The sequence below is a fragment of the Phacochoerus africanus genome, chromosome 12 (assembly GCF_016906955.1).
Source record: "Phacochoerus africanus isolate WHEZ1 chromosome 12, ROS_Pafr_v1, whole genome shotgun sequence".
Classification (NCBI taxonomy): domain Eukaryota; kingdom Metazoa; phylum Chordata; class Mammalia; order Artiodactyla; family Suidae; genus Phacochoerus; species Phacochoerus africanus.
Genome location: NC_062555.1, coordinates 29,937,181 through 29,952,844, shown reverse-complemented (window position 1 = coordinate 29,952,844; position 15,664 = coordinate 29,937,181). Strand labels below are relative to the sequence as shown.

Sequence of the window (15,664 nt, the reverse complement as noted above, 5' to 3'; positions counted from 1 at the left end):
CCAGGCAGCCAAATTGAGTGGGTCCAGCCCTCCTTGGCAGTTTCTGGGCAGGAATTTTGCCAAGAATGGCCTGAAAGACAGGGGGGGGAAGACACGGGGTAAAAGGTGTGTGAACCAGAAGGTTATTTTTGCAGAAAAAATGTGGGAAAATAGAAATCGTGCAAGTGTCAAAAAGAATGCTGCAAACCACAGGCCAAAGAGGTGGCATGAATTTTCCTGTCTGGATGTCTGCATGGCTTTGAGGACCTGGGTAACTGCCAGAGCCCGCTTCACTCAGGGCTGCAAGGACGTCACCTCTGGCCTACCCACCCCGCAACATCCTCGAAACTCCCTCTGCCCCCAGAGGAATTCAGTTCAGGGCAGTGGGTGTCAGCTGCCAGCCCCAAACACACAGAGTCCCGCTGGGCGGAGTGGGAGGTGGCGAGATGGGTGGGCAGCAGCCCTGTCTAGACATTGGGATGGGCAGCTGCGGCAGGATGTGGTGGGTCAGCCAGCCCAAGACGAGTGGGCACACGGCCGGGAGGCGGGGCTTGGGGAGATGTGGCACCTGCACCAGGTCTGGACTGCAGGGTGGAGAAGGGAGGGCTAGAGCGAGCCCAGGTCTGGAGGGGGCTGCGTGCAGGGGTCGGGGAAGAAGGGGCATTGTTCAGCTGAGCGAAGGCCACAGTTTAGGGGCTGGAGGGGGCCGCGCGCTCTCTGGACAGGAATCCCTGCTCCAGGTCGTCCACGGGACCACCTCGCCCGGCACAGAGTACTCTGCCCGCACAACCTATTAACCCCACGGCCACCTGAGCGGGCGATGCTCCTGTTAAACCCATTTCACAGTCATGGAAAGTGAGCCCGGACGTTAAAGAAGCTGTCTGGCTATTCAGCAGCCAAGGCAGAAGCTGCCCTTTCTCTCTGTCCGAACAGCACTCCCTCTCCTCTGCCTGCAGCCACAGCACCTGAGGCTGGAGCCACTAGCCCTGGGCACTCCAGCAACTAAATTAACGACATGCTAATAAATGAAAAGCTCCGCTCTTGGCTTCGCTGGCTAGTGGCTGCTGTGTCAGATGTGTCATCAGGAAAGTTCCACCTGGCAGCACCGTCCTGAGGCTGCAGGAGGAACAGCTGAGGTGCAGCAGGCAGACTTCCCGCCCCGCTGCCTTTGGGGAAGGCAGGGAGGGGGTCCGTGTTTCCTCCAAGCTCAGGATTTGTCACGTATCCCACCTGCCCCTCCGTGGCCTCTCTGTCAGTTGGATGCCAAGGGCAACGAGGCCCTGGGGATGGCGAGACCCTAGGAAAGCCCAAGTGACCACAAAGACCACCCCCCCACCACCACCACCACCAGGAGAAAGCACCTTCCTGGGACAGGACCTGATGCAGATGGAAACCTCCCTTGCGTTCTCGCCTAAGTACAGGCTTTGGCCTGTTGGCCTCTGCAGTTTGGCCTCCCTCCCTCGGTGGACTCAGAGCTGCACCAGGGTTTGGATGAGCCTGGACCACATCTTACCCACCACACACCCTCCTGCCAGAAAGTCCTGCTCAAATGCAAAGCTGACTGTCACTCTCCACTGGAAAACTCAGGAAAGGCCTCCTCAGCCCTTGCAGGACAGAGTTCCGATTCCTTCCTGGGCTCCGACCCTTGGGTCATCCCTCAGCCCCATCTGCTGTTTCACCCCCGCGTGGACTTCCTCGCGGTCCCCGCCCGTGCCCTCGGTCTGGATGCCCTTGCCCTGCATTCTTAGCTGTTGAAACCCTAGCTATCCTTTGAGGTCCAGCTCAAATACACCTTTCTTCCCGAATCCATCCCACCCCGGCAGCCTGAACGACCAGAACTGTCCTGGCATTTCCTCCAGAGATGCAGTCAGGGGCAGACTGGTGACACGGCAGCTGGTGGAAAAGTGAAGATACTGTGGATGACAGTAATTGTTGTGTGGCTGTCACACAACACAGCTCGAGGGGCAATTCAATCCCGCGCCAGCCCTTGGCACTGGGTACTAGCATTCCCTCCGTTCTGCAGAGGAGAAACGAGGTGGTCACTGGCCCTCGGTTCCAGGAAAGACACGCTGGGAGGGAAGCCCCCAAAGTTCATGCCCAGAATGGGGTCGTCTGAGTATCTGGTTTTGCCCCCATGAGACTGGAAGGTTGTTGTCCTCAGGAAGCAAATGGGTTCCCTTGTGGACGTCGCGCAGCCCAGAGCCACATGCGCAGATGGGCACCTGACCCCACTTGGTGGCTGCAGGGAAGGCCTCCTGCCAAGGCTGAGTCCCCCGCCATGGCCAGCTCACAACAGACACCCTAGCTTCAGCTGGACCTCATCCGCAGAGGTATAGGCTGTTACCTTCAACAGCCCAGGGTCTCCCCAGAAGCCCAGGGAGAGTTAACGGTTCCACCTCTGCTCTGGGGACCGGCAGAGGGAAGGGCTGAGGTTAAAGAGAAGCTGCCCCCTCCAGCCAGGACTCAGTCTGGAAGCCGCACTATCCAGGCTGACTTCTGCTCAGCCATTCTGCAAACATGTCTGGGAAGGCGTGTGATGCTCAGGGACCCACGTCTCCGGGGCCTCCTTCCCATCCCGGCTGTGCGCAAACGGCCACCCTGCGATCCAGGGAGCCTCTTGGTAGATTCAGAGCACAGAGCTGGTAGGGTCTTACAGTCTGGCCCAGCCCCTTCTTATTGATGCAGAAAATGAGGCTCCAGGGGCAGCAGGTCCCTTCCAGCACCTGGGCTAACACAGCGGCAGCCCACGGGCCCCGAGCATCCGAGCGAGAACAGGGCCCAAGGGAGACTGGGAAAAGGGCAGACAGAGGGGGCCTCAGGCTCCTTGGCTGCTTCCAAGCACGTCAGAGCAGGTGTCTCTGATCTGGAAGCCAGGTGTCTTGTGCTTCTCTGCTTTAGGGTGGAAGAGCCCCTGTCCTCTGGGACCAGCCGCATCACCTTGGACCGGTCACTGACCTCGGCTCGGTTTGTCTCCTCACCTGTAACTGGGAGATGCCTGTGCATGAGGTGGCTCCGCACGGAGGACACGCCTATCGGGTCACTCCTTTTCCTGGACACAAGACTCCAGAGCAGACAGCAGACACACAAGTTGGTCTACTTTTCACAGCCACCAAAAGGCTTAATATCATTAATTGGGTTTCTGCTTACACGTTCAATCCCAAGGCTAATGCTTGTGTTTATCACCAGATCACAGACAGAGGCACCTGGAGACATGTGGGGAGCCCAGCACCCACGCAAAACGCAAAACACAAAACACAGACATTTCTGAGAGACTGTAACCTCTGAACCACTTCCACCTCCCCCAGGCGGGGAAGGCAGGCGGCCAAGCATGATGAGCACGTCCTAACTGCCGACGTGGCCCACGGGTCTGACTCCACACGCTTGAGGCAGATGCCTTGGTGCGCCAGGAACCAACAAAACTTTATGACTATAGCTTTGTTTCACCGTCCAAACAGCCGGTCTGATGGACCACCCATGAACAGATGCTGCAATTAGAAAATTTGTCCTGTTTCCACTGAGAGATTGAGAGATGGGCATGCCTCCTCCTGCCCCCTCCCGAGCCGGAGAGAAAACTCGGAGGTCCCGGGGCGGCAGCCCTGCTGAGCGTAAAGAAACCGCTGGTTCTGACACCCAGCTGGCTGGCAGCCGCACCCTCGGCAGGCACCTGGGTTGGGAGAAGCCAGGACTTGAGGTGGGAGGGAGCCACCCAACCACCTGGGATCATCCCTGGGGTCCCTGGGACCAGGGCTCTACCTCTGCCTGGACGCCCCACATGCCCACCCGGCTCTGTGCCCAGGGCCACCCTGTCCCCCGGCTCTGCTGACCAAGTCATCTGCTGCCACCACCCGGGAGTAGCTCAGTCACGCTCCCCCTGGGCTCCCCCAAGTTCTTACACTGCTGTCCCCTCCCCAGAAAAGCTCTTTCACTCTAATGATTCTCCGAGCAGCCTCCTACCTGGACGCGGGGACCTGAAGGCTTTGAGGTGGCCCTGTTTTTGTTTTTGTTTTTTTGTCTTTTTAGGGCCACACCCACAGCATAGGGAGGTTCCCAGGCTAGGGGTTGAATTGGAGCTACAGCTGCCAGCCTACACCACAGCCACAGCAACGCCAGATCTGAGCTGCATCTGCGACCTATACCACAGCTCACGGCAGTGCCGGATCCTTAACCCACTGAGCGAGGCCAGGGATCTAACCTGAGTTCTTATGGATGCTAGTCAGATTCGTTTCCGCTGCGCCACAACAGCAACTCCGAGGTGGCCCTGGTCTGAGCAAAATGCACCTGGCCTAAAGTCACGCCCTGAGGTCTGAGCCGCAGGGCATGTGGGATGGGGTCCGCGTATAAGGCAAGGGTGAGGGACTATCCCACGGGTTTGGCCCACGTCCTGGGCACTTCTCCAAGTTCTAGAACATGTGGCATCTGTGCCAGCTACTGAGCAGCGGGCATCTGTGTCTGGGGCCGGGCCGAGGTCTGCGGAAGGATGACCAGTGCCGGGAAGAACCCAGGAGGTGAGATGGACCAACCGTCTCACAGCTCAGAGGGAGAAGCCGAAGCTCAGAGAGAGACATCTTCCAGGGGCCACGGATCCAAAGCTGAGAGCCTCCGCTCTGCCAGGCCCGCGTCAGGCACAGCAAGCCCAGCAGTGGTAGAAATCACGGAGAGCTGGGGCCAGCCAATGATGACGTCAAACAACGAATAACACAGGCTCTCAGGCTGCAGCAGTGCCCAGGGGAAACTAAGTCAGGTGCCAGGAAGAAGGTGCAAGACAGTGGTGGCAGGCCTCGCTAAAAGGTGATATCTAAGCAAAGTCTTGAAGGAGGCAGGTCACTGAGGAAAGGATGCTGCAGACAAAGGAGGGACAGTGCAGGCCCTGAGGTGGGAGCATCACTGTGCAGGGCAGGGGCACGTGGGAGCAGCGGCACATCGCCGAGGCCAGTGAGGACGCGGGCTTCTTTCCAGAGCGGGACGGGGGACACTGGAGGGTTGGACAGAGGACAGCATGACCCGATTTATACTCTGAGTCCCGCTGGTGGACATGTGGATGTAGGCTGCAGAGTGACAGGATGGAGCAGGGTCACCAGACAGACACTGTCCCAGTAACCCAGGGAGAGTCCGGGCGGCCTGGTGACCAGGAGGGAAGTGCCTGGACCCTCGGTGTGCTCTGAAGACCAGGCCAGTCTGCTGGCTGTGCAACGTGGGTGTGGCCGGAAAGCGACTGGATCACAGGAGGTCTGCACCTGAGCAACACTGAACAGAGCTGCCACTGTGAGCCTCCCAGTGGGGAGACTTCTGGGGGATCCTCGGGGAGGTGGAGGTTCTGGGGGCCTCAGGGCGTTGGGATTCTGGGGGCCTCAGGGTGTGGGGCATAGGGGTTCTGGGGGCCACAGGGTGTAGAGTGTGGGAATTTTGGGGTATGGGGGTTCTAGGGGCCTCAGGGTGTGAGGGTTCTGGGGACCTCAGGGTGTGGGGGTTCGGGGGCCTCGGGGCGTGGGGGGTTCTAGGGGGCCTCGGGGCATGGAGTGTGGGGGTTCTGGGGAGCCTTGGGGAGTGGGGGTTCCAGGCTGGAACCGTGGGCAGGTACTGAGGATGGATAAGGGTGAATGAGGATGAGAGGGAGTGCAGTGGAGCCCTGGGGTCAGCGGTCAGGAGTTAGGTGCTGGGGCAGAAACACTGGAATGGATGGTAAGTGAAGACGGGCTCAGGATGCCTGCCTAGGGCCCCGTGGTTCATAAATGCACCCCCACCCCCCAGAGCCTATGAAGGGGCCTGCACACCCCAGACACTCAGTCAATATTCCAGAAGCAGCGAACTGCAGAAATAAGAGGGCGCTGACCACCCATTCCTGCCGGCTCCCCCTCCTCAGCCCCACACCCAGCTGGCCAGGTGCCTGGGGGGCAGGAAGCTCAGAACCTGCAGGGGAGGAAGGGGAGCATGGGTACCAGGTGTGGGGAAGGGGCTGTCACGCTGGGAGAGCTGTAAATGGCCACCCTGGTTAGGACACGGGCCGATGCATGGGGAGCTCAATTCTCTGCCACTTAGAAGTCATTAGCGGTTCTGCAGGGAAAGCCAGAAAAAAGTTTTCTATGGAACAATAAATTCTTCTAGACGCCACAAAACCCCAAGGATTTGCAGCTAATAAAGCCACACACGAAAGATGGTTACAAACTGGCGAGGCAAGGGTCCCAAAGCCCTTCCAGGGATGCCTGAGAGGCGGGGCCAGAGGCAGAGATGGCAGAGTCTCCAGGGCCCTGCATGGACGGAACGAGAAGCCCCAGCCCCAAATACCAGCCCTCTGACTGTGACCTCATTTGGAAAATGGTTCTTTGCAGATACAATTAAGTTAAGGGTTTTCTCAGGATGGCTGGGTTACCAGGGTGCCCGTGAATCCAAGGACAAGGCCCTTGTGAGAAGAGGTCCCCAGGTCACGTGAAGCCAGGCGAGATCAGAGGGATGCACAACCCACCCGGGAACACCAGGGGTGCTCGGACCCTCCACAAGGAACCAACCCCACCCACACCTTGACTATGGACCTCTGGCTTCCAGAACTGTGGGAGAACACATGGCTGGGTTCTTTTAAGCCACCAAATTTGTGGTAATTTGTTATGGTAGCCACAGGAAGCTCATCAAGTGGCTGTGCCCTGACTGACTGGGGAACCCCTGTCCACCTGCAGAGGAGGGTGAGTCACCATGGGCCTCCGTGAAATGACACCCACGGGCAACCCCCTCCCTGCTGCCTTTAGACACACCTCCGGGCAAGGAAGGGGGGGAGGGAGGGGGAGGGGGCCCAGGACCCAGTGGGCAGGTGGCCGGATGCTCTCAGGACAGTCAAAGCCAGTGTAGAGCATAATCGGCTGGCCTGGCTGGTCTCAGGACCTGGGGACCGCAGAGGAACCCCCAGCAGCCGCGCTGAAGGGAAAGTGTGTCTTGGGAGCAGGTCCTGGGGCGCGGGCACAGAGCAGGTTTTGTAGGAACGCGCCATTCCGCGTCACCAGGCAGAGCGCTGCCAACTCCCCCCACCCTCCAGCCCCCCAACCCCCTGCCCCTTGGAGAGAACTGGAAGTTTCTGTTCTGGCCTCGGCTCCAGGCTCCCCTCCAAAGGGGGCTCCAGCCAGCCCGGGGGCTCCAGCCAGCCCAGGGGCTCCACTGGTCTGACTTGTTGATTGAGGTCATGAGGCCCAGGGGCTGGTGGCGGGCAGGGGGCAAGGCTCTGCTGACCCAGATCCCCCTGAGCCCTGCCCCTGTCCTAGCTGAGGAGCAGACCTCAAATTCCCGGATCTGGGGGCCCGGGTGGGTTGGCTCAGGTTGTAATTTTGTTTGCTGGGCCTTCTGTCTTCTCTTTGCACAATTTCATTGATAACTAGGAAATTATCAGCTGGGGATCCCAGGACCATCAGTACAGCTCTGAGTGGCCCCCGTGGCTTCCCAGCATCACTTCCAAACACTGATCTCAGGGCCTGGTTCTGGCCCGAGATCCTCGGAGAACCTTCCCCGGTTGCTCTGGGTCACGCTTTGTCCTGTGTCTCCACCCAGACACCCCTGGGAAGGGCTGTAATGGGAGCCGGCCCTGCGGGGAGCAGTGTGCCAGGGGGCTGGGTGCTGGGCCCAACCGTCACTCACACACTATGGACACTGGGCAGCTCACCCACATCTCTGGGTTTGGCCCGATCCCAAAAGTGGGGGGAATGCAGCCCGCAGGCTGAGGGCTGGCCCACCTCTGATGCGGCATTTCCCTCAGGGACCAGGTAGCCCTGTGGTGGGAGTGGAAAGGGGAGTGGCTGTGGGGCTGAGGTCATCCTGTCTGCCTCCTCTTTCCCGGCCAGGTCTGAACTGGGGACAATGGCACGGCATGCAGACACGATCCCAGAGCCCCTTCCAGCTCGGTGACGTCCCGGCACAGCAGGAGAGTCAGCCTAGCAGCCACCCCTATCGCCCACCCCTGGGCCCTGCCTGTATAGTGTGTATGTTATGTGTGTGCCTGTGTGTATGGTGTGTGTGTGTGTGCTCGTGTGTGTTTGTGTGTGTGTGTGTGGTATGGTGTGTGTGTGCATGCATGCATGTAGGGTGTGTGTGTGGTGTGTGTGTACGTGCATGCATGTATGATATGTGTGTGTGCGTCTGTGGTGTATATGGTGTGTGTGTGCATTCATGCATGCATGTAGGGTGTGTGTGTGGTGTGTGTGTCTGTGGTGTGTAAGGTGTGTGTATACATGTGTGCATGTATGGTATGTGTGTGTGGTGTGTGTGTGTGTGATGTGTAAGGTGTGTGTGCATGTATGGTATGTGTGTTTGTGTGCATGTATGTCGTGTGTGCATGTGTGGTGTGTAAGGTGTGGGTGTGCATGTATGGTGTGTGTGTGTGCATGTGTGGTGTGTATGGGTGTGTGTGTGCACGCATGCATGTATGGTATGTGTGTGTGTGCATGCTATGGTGTGCGTGTGTGCTCACGCCCATGCCTGCCCCCTTCTCCCCAGGTGGCAGGGCTGGGCACTGCTCTCCCTGTGGAGAGGAGCCTGCAGACTAAGCCAAACCACAGCCTGACCGGGAGGGTTTGATGTTCCCTCTGCTGTAGAGATGAGAAGGTCTTAAGTGGCAGGGATTATGGCCCCAGAGCCACCACGGGCTGCAGGGTGTGTCAGTTATCTGGCAATTAAAGCTCTACCTACCTCTCCTTCCTCCTTTCATTCTCCGCCACCCCCCTCACATCTGGCTGCCCCGCAGGCCCCCACAAGCGCTCGAGGCCACAGAGGAGAACACACTCTTCCCCCTTTTAATTGGAGATCAAAAGCTGGAAGCAGAACTCTTCCTTCAGGGTGGGGAGGGAGGAGGGGCGGGGAGGAGGAGGGAGGGTGGCTGTCCCCACGTGGGTGGCAGCTCTGCCCACCTCCCCATCAGTCCACAGCCGGCCCTGTGAGGCCCTGTGAGGCCAGGCTATGGGCACTGCCACTGGGTTCTCCTGCCTGCTTGGTGCCTCTCAGCCTTGGCCTTCCCGCCCATCAAGTGGGCACGGGTCCTGGGCTTTGTGCGGCGAGCCAGGCCCTTCCCGGGATGAAAAGTAAGTGGGCGCCAGCGGTAGGGTGCGTGTGAAGCCCAGCCAGCGCCAGCTGAGCCAAAGGCCCTGCGCAGCCGTCCTTGGCTCACTGAGAAAGAAGCAGGCAGCACGCCCCAAAAGTGAAGAAAGAGCCGCTGGTTAGCTTTTTGCAGGTGCCAACCCACACCCAATGCGTGTGCCCCCCCCACACTTCCCAGCAGCGCTTGCAGCCCTGCCCCTGCCCCTGCCCCGAGGCAGATGCACTGGCTTCCCTGTGGCTCTGCAGTCCGCAACTCCGAACCCCCCACAGCTCCGTGTCTCCCAGGGAACGCAGCTGAGCTATGGTCTTAAAGGGGTGGTGGCTGTCCCTATGTCCCATAGCACCCAGCACACAGTAGGCTCACACAGTTCACAGGTGGCCTAGATGACTGAGGACTGACTAGGGGCTTTGATGCATTTTCCCAGTTAACCCTCCTAGGTCTGCTCTGTCCTGCTGGAGGATAACTGGGTGGATATCCACTCCCCAGCATGCTGACCGAGCAGCCTCGCCTGCCCAGGTGAACCGTCCTGGACAGCTGGATGGGGAGGCACCTGGCCCACGCCCCATGCAATGGCAGGGAGAGGCCCTGGCTTTCCTGACTCCAGGCTGGGAAGCCCCTGCCCAACCCTGAGCATCGGTCAGCTGAGGGTGAAGAGACTGGGAGAGCTGCGCCTGCCTGCCAAGCCTCCTATCCAGCAAGCCCAGGACAGCCCGAGCTCCAGCCCTGCCTCCCCATCCCCTTCTCTTCATGGCCCGGGCCTCCCGTCCAGACCTGCCAAGTGGTTTTTGCCTTTTTTGGGGGGCACACCTGCAGCATATGGAGGTTCCCAGGCTAGGGGTGGAATCGGAGCTGCAGCTGCCAGCCTACACCACAGCCACAACAATGCGGGATCCGAGCTGTGCCTGCAACCTACACCACAGCTCAAGGCCATGCCGGATCCTTAACCTGCTGAGTGAGACCAGGGATCGAACCCGCATCCTCACGGATACTAGTCAGATTCATTTCCACCAAGTTAGGAGGGGAACTCCACAAGTGGTTTTCCCAACACACTGCCCCTCAGCTCACAGAGTGTCTGGCAGCCTTCTCCCCTTCCTGACACTTGACATGTTGAGGGGGGGCGGTGGAGCAAGGGGGCTGAGAGGAACAGGACCACGCCCCTGGCACCATGAGTCAGGGGCTCACACTTGGTGACCAGGGGTCCTTTTCTCCCTGAGTCCCCTCCCAGGCCTACATTTTGATGGCCGAAGTACAGCCCCTCCTGGGAGCTGTGGGGCAGCTGGTGTGGCCTGTGTTCTGGGAGGGCCAGCCAGCTGTTTGCCCAAGTGGTCATTCATCCTGCTCTGGGGGGTCAGGGGGCACTGCAGGGCAGGTGCTGGGAGGGTTCAGGTGCATTCCGACCTGAACTGATTTCCAGGGTGATGATGTGTGAATAACGGGGCTTTTTTTTTTTTTTTTTTTTTTTTTAAGGTCTGCACTCAAGGCATATGGAGGTTCTCAGGCTAGGTGTAGAATTGGAGCTGCAGCTGCCAGCCTACACCACAGCCACAGCAACACTGGATCCAAGCCGAATCTGTGACCTACACCACAGCTCACGGCAACACTGGATCCTTAACTCACCGAGTGAGGCCAGGGATCAAACCCACATCCTCAGGGATCCTAGTCGGGTTCGTTAACCACTGAGCCATGAAGGGAATGTCTAATAACATGGCTTTTTAAGAGTCAACAGCTTGGGCTGAATGTGCTCCCGCTGCCAAGCCGTGTGTGTAGTTGCCCAACTGGCAGAGGTGGAGGGCAGGGCTCCCTCTGTCAGCCGCCCTCCAACAGGGTCAAAGCCGCTGCCCTAGCCTCCCGCTTCCAGGCGTGTAATTGTTCCCTTTCTGAGATCCTCACTGCTGTGGCCTCCCTGGGCAGGGCCCCTGAACTCCTAGCGGGTGTGTCCCACCCCAAAGAAGGAAGGAATCCCCTGGGGGCAGCTCTGCAGAGAAAGGCCAGACCCAGCATCCCAGTCCTACACTTTCCTCTGCCTCCCCCACCCCCAGGCTTCCACCACCAGCAGCCCGCAGCAGCCCCTGCCCTCCCCTGCCCCCCCCACCGCCCCCAGGCTTCCACCACCAGCAGCCTGCAGCCCCCGCTGCCTCCCCTGCCCCCCGCCCCAGGTCAGCAGAGCCACCTGACCACCAATGGGCACTCACAGAGTCTCCAGACTGTGCAGCCCCTCGAAGCTGTGGGCCCCCAGATGCTGGATACGGTTGTTATGGAGATGCCTGTGGGGGAGGAGGGACAGGTCAGGACAGGGACCTGTGACAGCGGAGGCAGGCAGGTGGGCGGGGGTGGGGAAGCAGATGCAGTGACGGAGGAGCAGAGGCAGAAGCATGGACAGAGTGACCCCCGGGGTCCAGCCTTGTCTTCAGGACAAACTGACTGGCCAGGATGAAGTCACAGGTGCCCAGGCCGGACTGACCCTGGACCGCAGCGCTTAGATTCCCGGGGAGGGGAAATGGGAGGCTGCCCCAGGCTGAGGCCAAGCAGCTCCTACTTGGCTCATGGGCTGAGGCCTGATGTCACGGGCCTGAGGCTGGGGCTTCTTCTCGGGGCCTACCAGGACCAGCCTGCCTGGCTTAGCAGCCAGATGCACTTAGGGAGCCAACGGCAAACACCGCAGACCTTTTTTGCCATGGCCAGAGGGAGCCACGGGCACGGGCACACTCGGAGATGGAGGCCGCAGGAGCCAGGGAAGGCTTCCTGGAGGCAGTGGTCCAGCGCAGGACCACGAGGGTGGGTGACGTGGACCCTCAGAGGAAGGGCACGGTGGAGGGAACCTTGCAGACAGAGGTGGGCGGCGGGGCGCGCGGGATGCCAAGGTCTGGCCAGAGCACATGTGGGAAAGAGGCAGGAGCTGGGGCTGGGAGAGACCTCCAAGGTCAAGACTAAACTGAAAGTAAGAGGATGTTCTTCTGCCGATTCCTAATAAAACAAGCCCAAACGGCAGAAACAAGACGCCTGCCTCCCAGCCCGCCCCCCAAATGCTGGGAGCAGCAGGAGAACAAGGGCAACACCTGCGGACAAGGAAGCATTGTGGGGTCTCCCACTAGCCCCTGACTCCAGAAACTGAACTGGGGGGAAGATGAAATCCTGAGACTCCTCCCTTAAACCACCAATCTGGGGAGAAGTGGCTGTGGGTGTCTTTCCCTCCCCACCACGGGCTTCCAGAGGGAGCGGGGGAAAGGCGGAAAGAAGATGCCAGCCCCAGCCTGCTCAGGAGTCCAAGGGATCCCTGACGCCCCTGGGAGCTGCCGGGTGGAGGGAGCAAGCTCACGCATTTGACACAACCCGAGTCTGCGGAGAGTCACGGACGTGCCTCGGTGCACCCCTGGTTGCTGGGGAGGCCCCTCGGTTACCTGCAGTCCTGGCCCACGGCTGCAGCCCCCCACAGGGCATGGAACCAAGGGTGCCCAGCGATGATGCAGCCACCCCAGCAGCAGCCAGAAAAATGAAGCCACGCAGCAAGCGCACAGACACGCAACAGGGACGCAGAGGAAGAGGAGGCATAAGACGAGTGACAGCTGGAGCCTCGTCTGAAACGCCGAGAACAATGAGCAACAGGACGTGGATCACAACTGCCTTCTGCTACAAAACAGTCCAATACACCATTTCAAAGAAAAAAGTTCTAAATGAAAGGGAAAAAATGACATTGTGGCCTAAGAGAATGAACCGAGGACCCAAACCACATCGTTAAGAGTAGTCAGTGGGGGCTCCCCGTGTCAGGGCAGGTTAAAGATCCTGCATTGTCTCTGCAGTGGCTCAGGTTGCTGTTGAGGCGAGAGTTCAATCCCCCACCTGGGAACCTCCATATGCCTTGGGTGGGGCCAAAAGAAAAAGTGGTCAATAAATTTGAAACAAGGGACACAGCAGACGCTGCGGAATGGGTATCAGAGAAAACGCCTGAGCTAAAATGATGGTGACCTTGGGAATGGCGGTAGCATCTCTGTAGCGCCAGGATGCAAGTTCGATCCCAGGCCCAGCACAGTGAGTCAAAGGTCCCAGCCCTGCCACAGTTGCAGTGTAGGCCACAACTGTGGCTTGGAACTGATCCCTGGCCCAGGAACTCCACATGCCGCAGGGCAGCCAAAAACAAACACAGTTTAAAAATTAAAATCAAATCAAATGGTGACTTGGCTGGATGAAACCAAGAGGTTAAGACATCTAGAAACGAATGGATGTGGAAGATACCACGGGGTGTCAACAGAGGAGTATCCATGACTCTAAGGGACAGGATCCAAAATGAGACAAAAGGTGTATTCAAAAATGTAAACAAAAGAAAACTCTTGAAAATGAAGAATGGGATCTGCAGGCCAAAAGCTTACATTGTTTCAGGAAGACTGAGTGCAGAAGATTCCACGCTGTGTCATGTTCCAGTTCAACTGTTCAAGCTCGGGGATTAAAAAGCATTTTCGGGCAGGGAAAGGAAATCACGCACAGGGGAAGAAAACCCTCTGGGTGAAGGATTCTGCGTTGCCGTGAGCTGTGGTGTCACAGACACGGCTTAAATCCCGCGTTGCTGTGGCTGTGGCGTAGCAGCTGCAGCTCCGATTGGACCCTTAGCCTGGGAATCTCCATATGCCGTGGGTGTGGCCCTAAAAAGCAAAAAAAAAAAAAAAAAAGGCATAAGAAAGGAAGGAAGGAAACCCACTGAGCTCCAAGATGCCCAGAGAGAAGGGTGATGGGCAGACCCCATCCAGCCTGGCGGGAAGGACGGGCCGGGCTTCTGCTGCGGCAAAGGAAACACAGCCCCACCTTCACCTGCTGGGCATGATCCCCTGACCAAAGGGTTTTTCCACCTGTCCCACGCCCACCTGTGCAGGTCTCACCAGGCCCTGCCCGTGCCCTCTGCCTCCACCCCTCCGTGCCCTCCCCCAGCACCTCCAAGCTACACCATCCAGAAATACTGCAGCTCCTGAGCCCCAGGCGTCCTGAGTGCCTCTGACAGCACTGGAGGGACGAAATCTATGCCCAGAACAGCACTGCTGTCCCCTGTGCTCTTGGTTGGCTCAGGGTTGGCGGAGCAGCCGTAAAGGAAAGCCCCTCTCCACTGCTGCCCTCCTCACACCTCCAGCCAGACCCTGAACCCCGTTTCTGCCTTCCGGCTTCCCTGCAGCTGCCACCATCCTGGACGGCTTTCTCCAGCCTCCTCTGCCCGGCAGGCCACCTGCAGGGGAGGGGAAGGAGCAGGATCGATGGGGCCCGATTCTGTCGTCTTCTCATCATCGCCTGGCACCTGCCTGGCCCTCCCAGCTCTGCGGTGGCCCAACTCCTCGGCTCCCAACCCGATTTGGAGTCACTCTGAACCCCCTTCTTGGTTTTTCACCCTCTGAAAACCTCCAAATCAGGTTGATTCCTCCTTCAAAACATCCTCACAGTCACGCCTCCACCTCCCCCCTAAACTCCTCCTTGGCCTTTCCTGTCGCCCCCCATCTTCATGTCAATCTTCCTAAACCCCCTTCAGCGGGGCTCCCCACGCTCCCGGCAGACAGAAGCCAAAACTCCTCACTCTGACGCGGGGGACACCCCCTGACCTGTCACCTTTCTGGCCTTTTCTCTGGGCAGATGGGCAGCCGCCACCCAGCTTCCCCTCGGGGCTTTACTGACATCTGCCTGGGCCCCTCCTCCAACCCTGTCCAGCTCTTCACCATCTTTCTAGCCCAGGACGCCCCTTGCCCCCATCAAGCCTCCCCCTCCGTCTCCCTGACCCCTTGTGATGAGTCTGCGCTCAGCGTCTGGTCTGCCTGGCCTGAGTTACCTGCCAGCCTCCCTGTCCTTCCCACGGTCACCCTGCTACTTCCGCTGCACTGCTGGCCCTGCTCTCTGCTCCTTGACTCTGCAGGGCCCCCACACAGCTCTGCTGCCCATTTGTTGGGGTTCCTTTGGGAGGCCCCATTTTCCCCGGAGTCCTGTCCTGAGACCCCAGACCCAACCCCCTTTAGTCACAGGGCACGTCGGCCACCGTGTCCTGCCTGCCCTCTGAACGCCCCACTGCCGCCCAGGGGAGGCGGGGGGCAGTTCCGAAGGACACTCATCCTGGTTCTCCAGACTCCCGGGACAGAGAATTAGACCAACTCGTGCCCGCGTCTTCATCTCTTGGATGGAGCCGGCAGCTTTCCAAGAGCAGAGGAGGCGTGGGGCTGCCATTTAGCGGAGTCTGGACCATGCACCTTCCCGCAGCAATTACAATGGAACCCAAAGCAATTACGCGTGACCTCCCGGCCCTCAGTAATTACCCCATGAACTCACCAATCACTCATAGCAATTAGCCAGGAGCTAATCTGTGCTCCAAAGTTCCCACGGGAGGGGCGTGCAGAGTTAACCCCAGGCCCCATTCCTGCCAGGCAATCACCCCTTGGGGCTTTGTCTAATTACAATTGATGGCTTTTCACTGCTTCTGCGGGCCCAGGAGATGAGACGAGGTAATCCTGCCCCAACCAAAGCCTCAGCGTCCATCGCCATTGTCAACAGGGTTCACGTCCTTCAAGGAGGCCTGAATGTGCATCCAGTTAGCATGGTGTGGTTACTACGTTTGCACATAAGAGCAGAGACAATCACAGCGCAGTGCCTCCCAGAGCA

At 59.0% G+C, this 15,664-nt stretch overlaps 1 protein-coding gene across 1 annotated transcript in view; it reads right to left on the bottom strand.

The window, feature by feature from the left end:
- The window catches only part of LGR6 (leucine rich repeat containing G protein-coupled receptor 6), a 94,182-nt gene that overhangs the window by 20,929 nt on the left and 57,589 nt on the right, over positions 1-15,664 (bottom strand). The window contains exon 6 of the mRNA XM_047755279.1: positions 11,239-11,310. Within this exon, the coding sequence (XP_047611235.1) occupies positions 11,239-11,310 (72 nt within the window). The remainder of the gene's footprint in view (positions 1-11,238; positions 11,311-15,664) is intronic.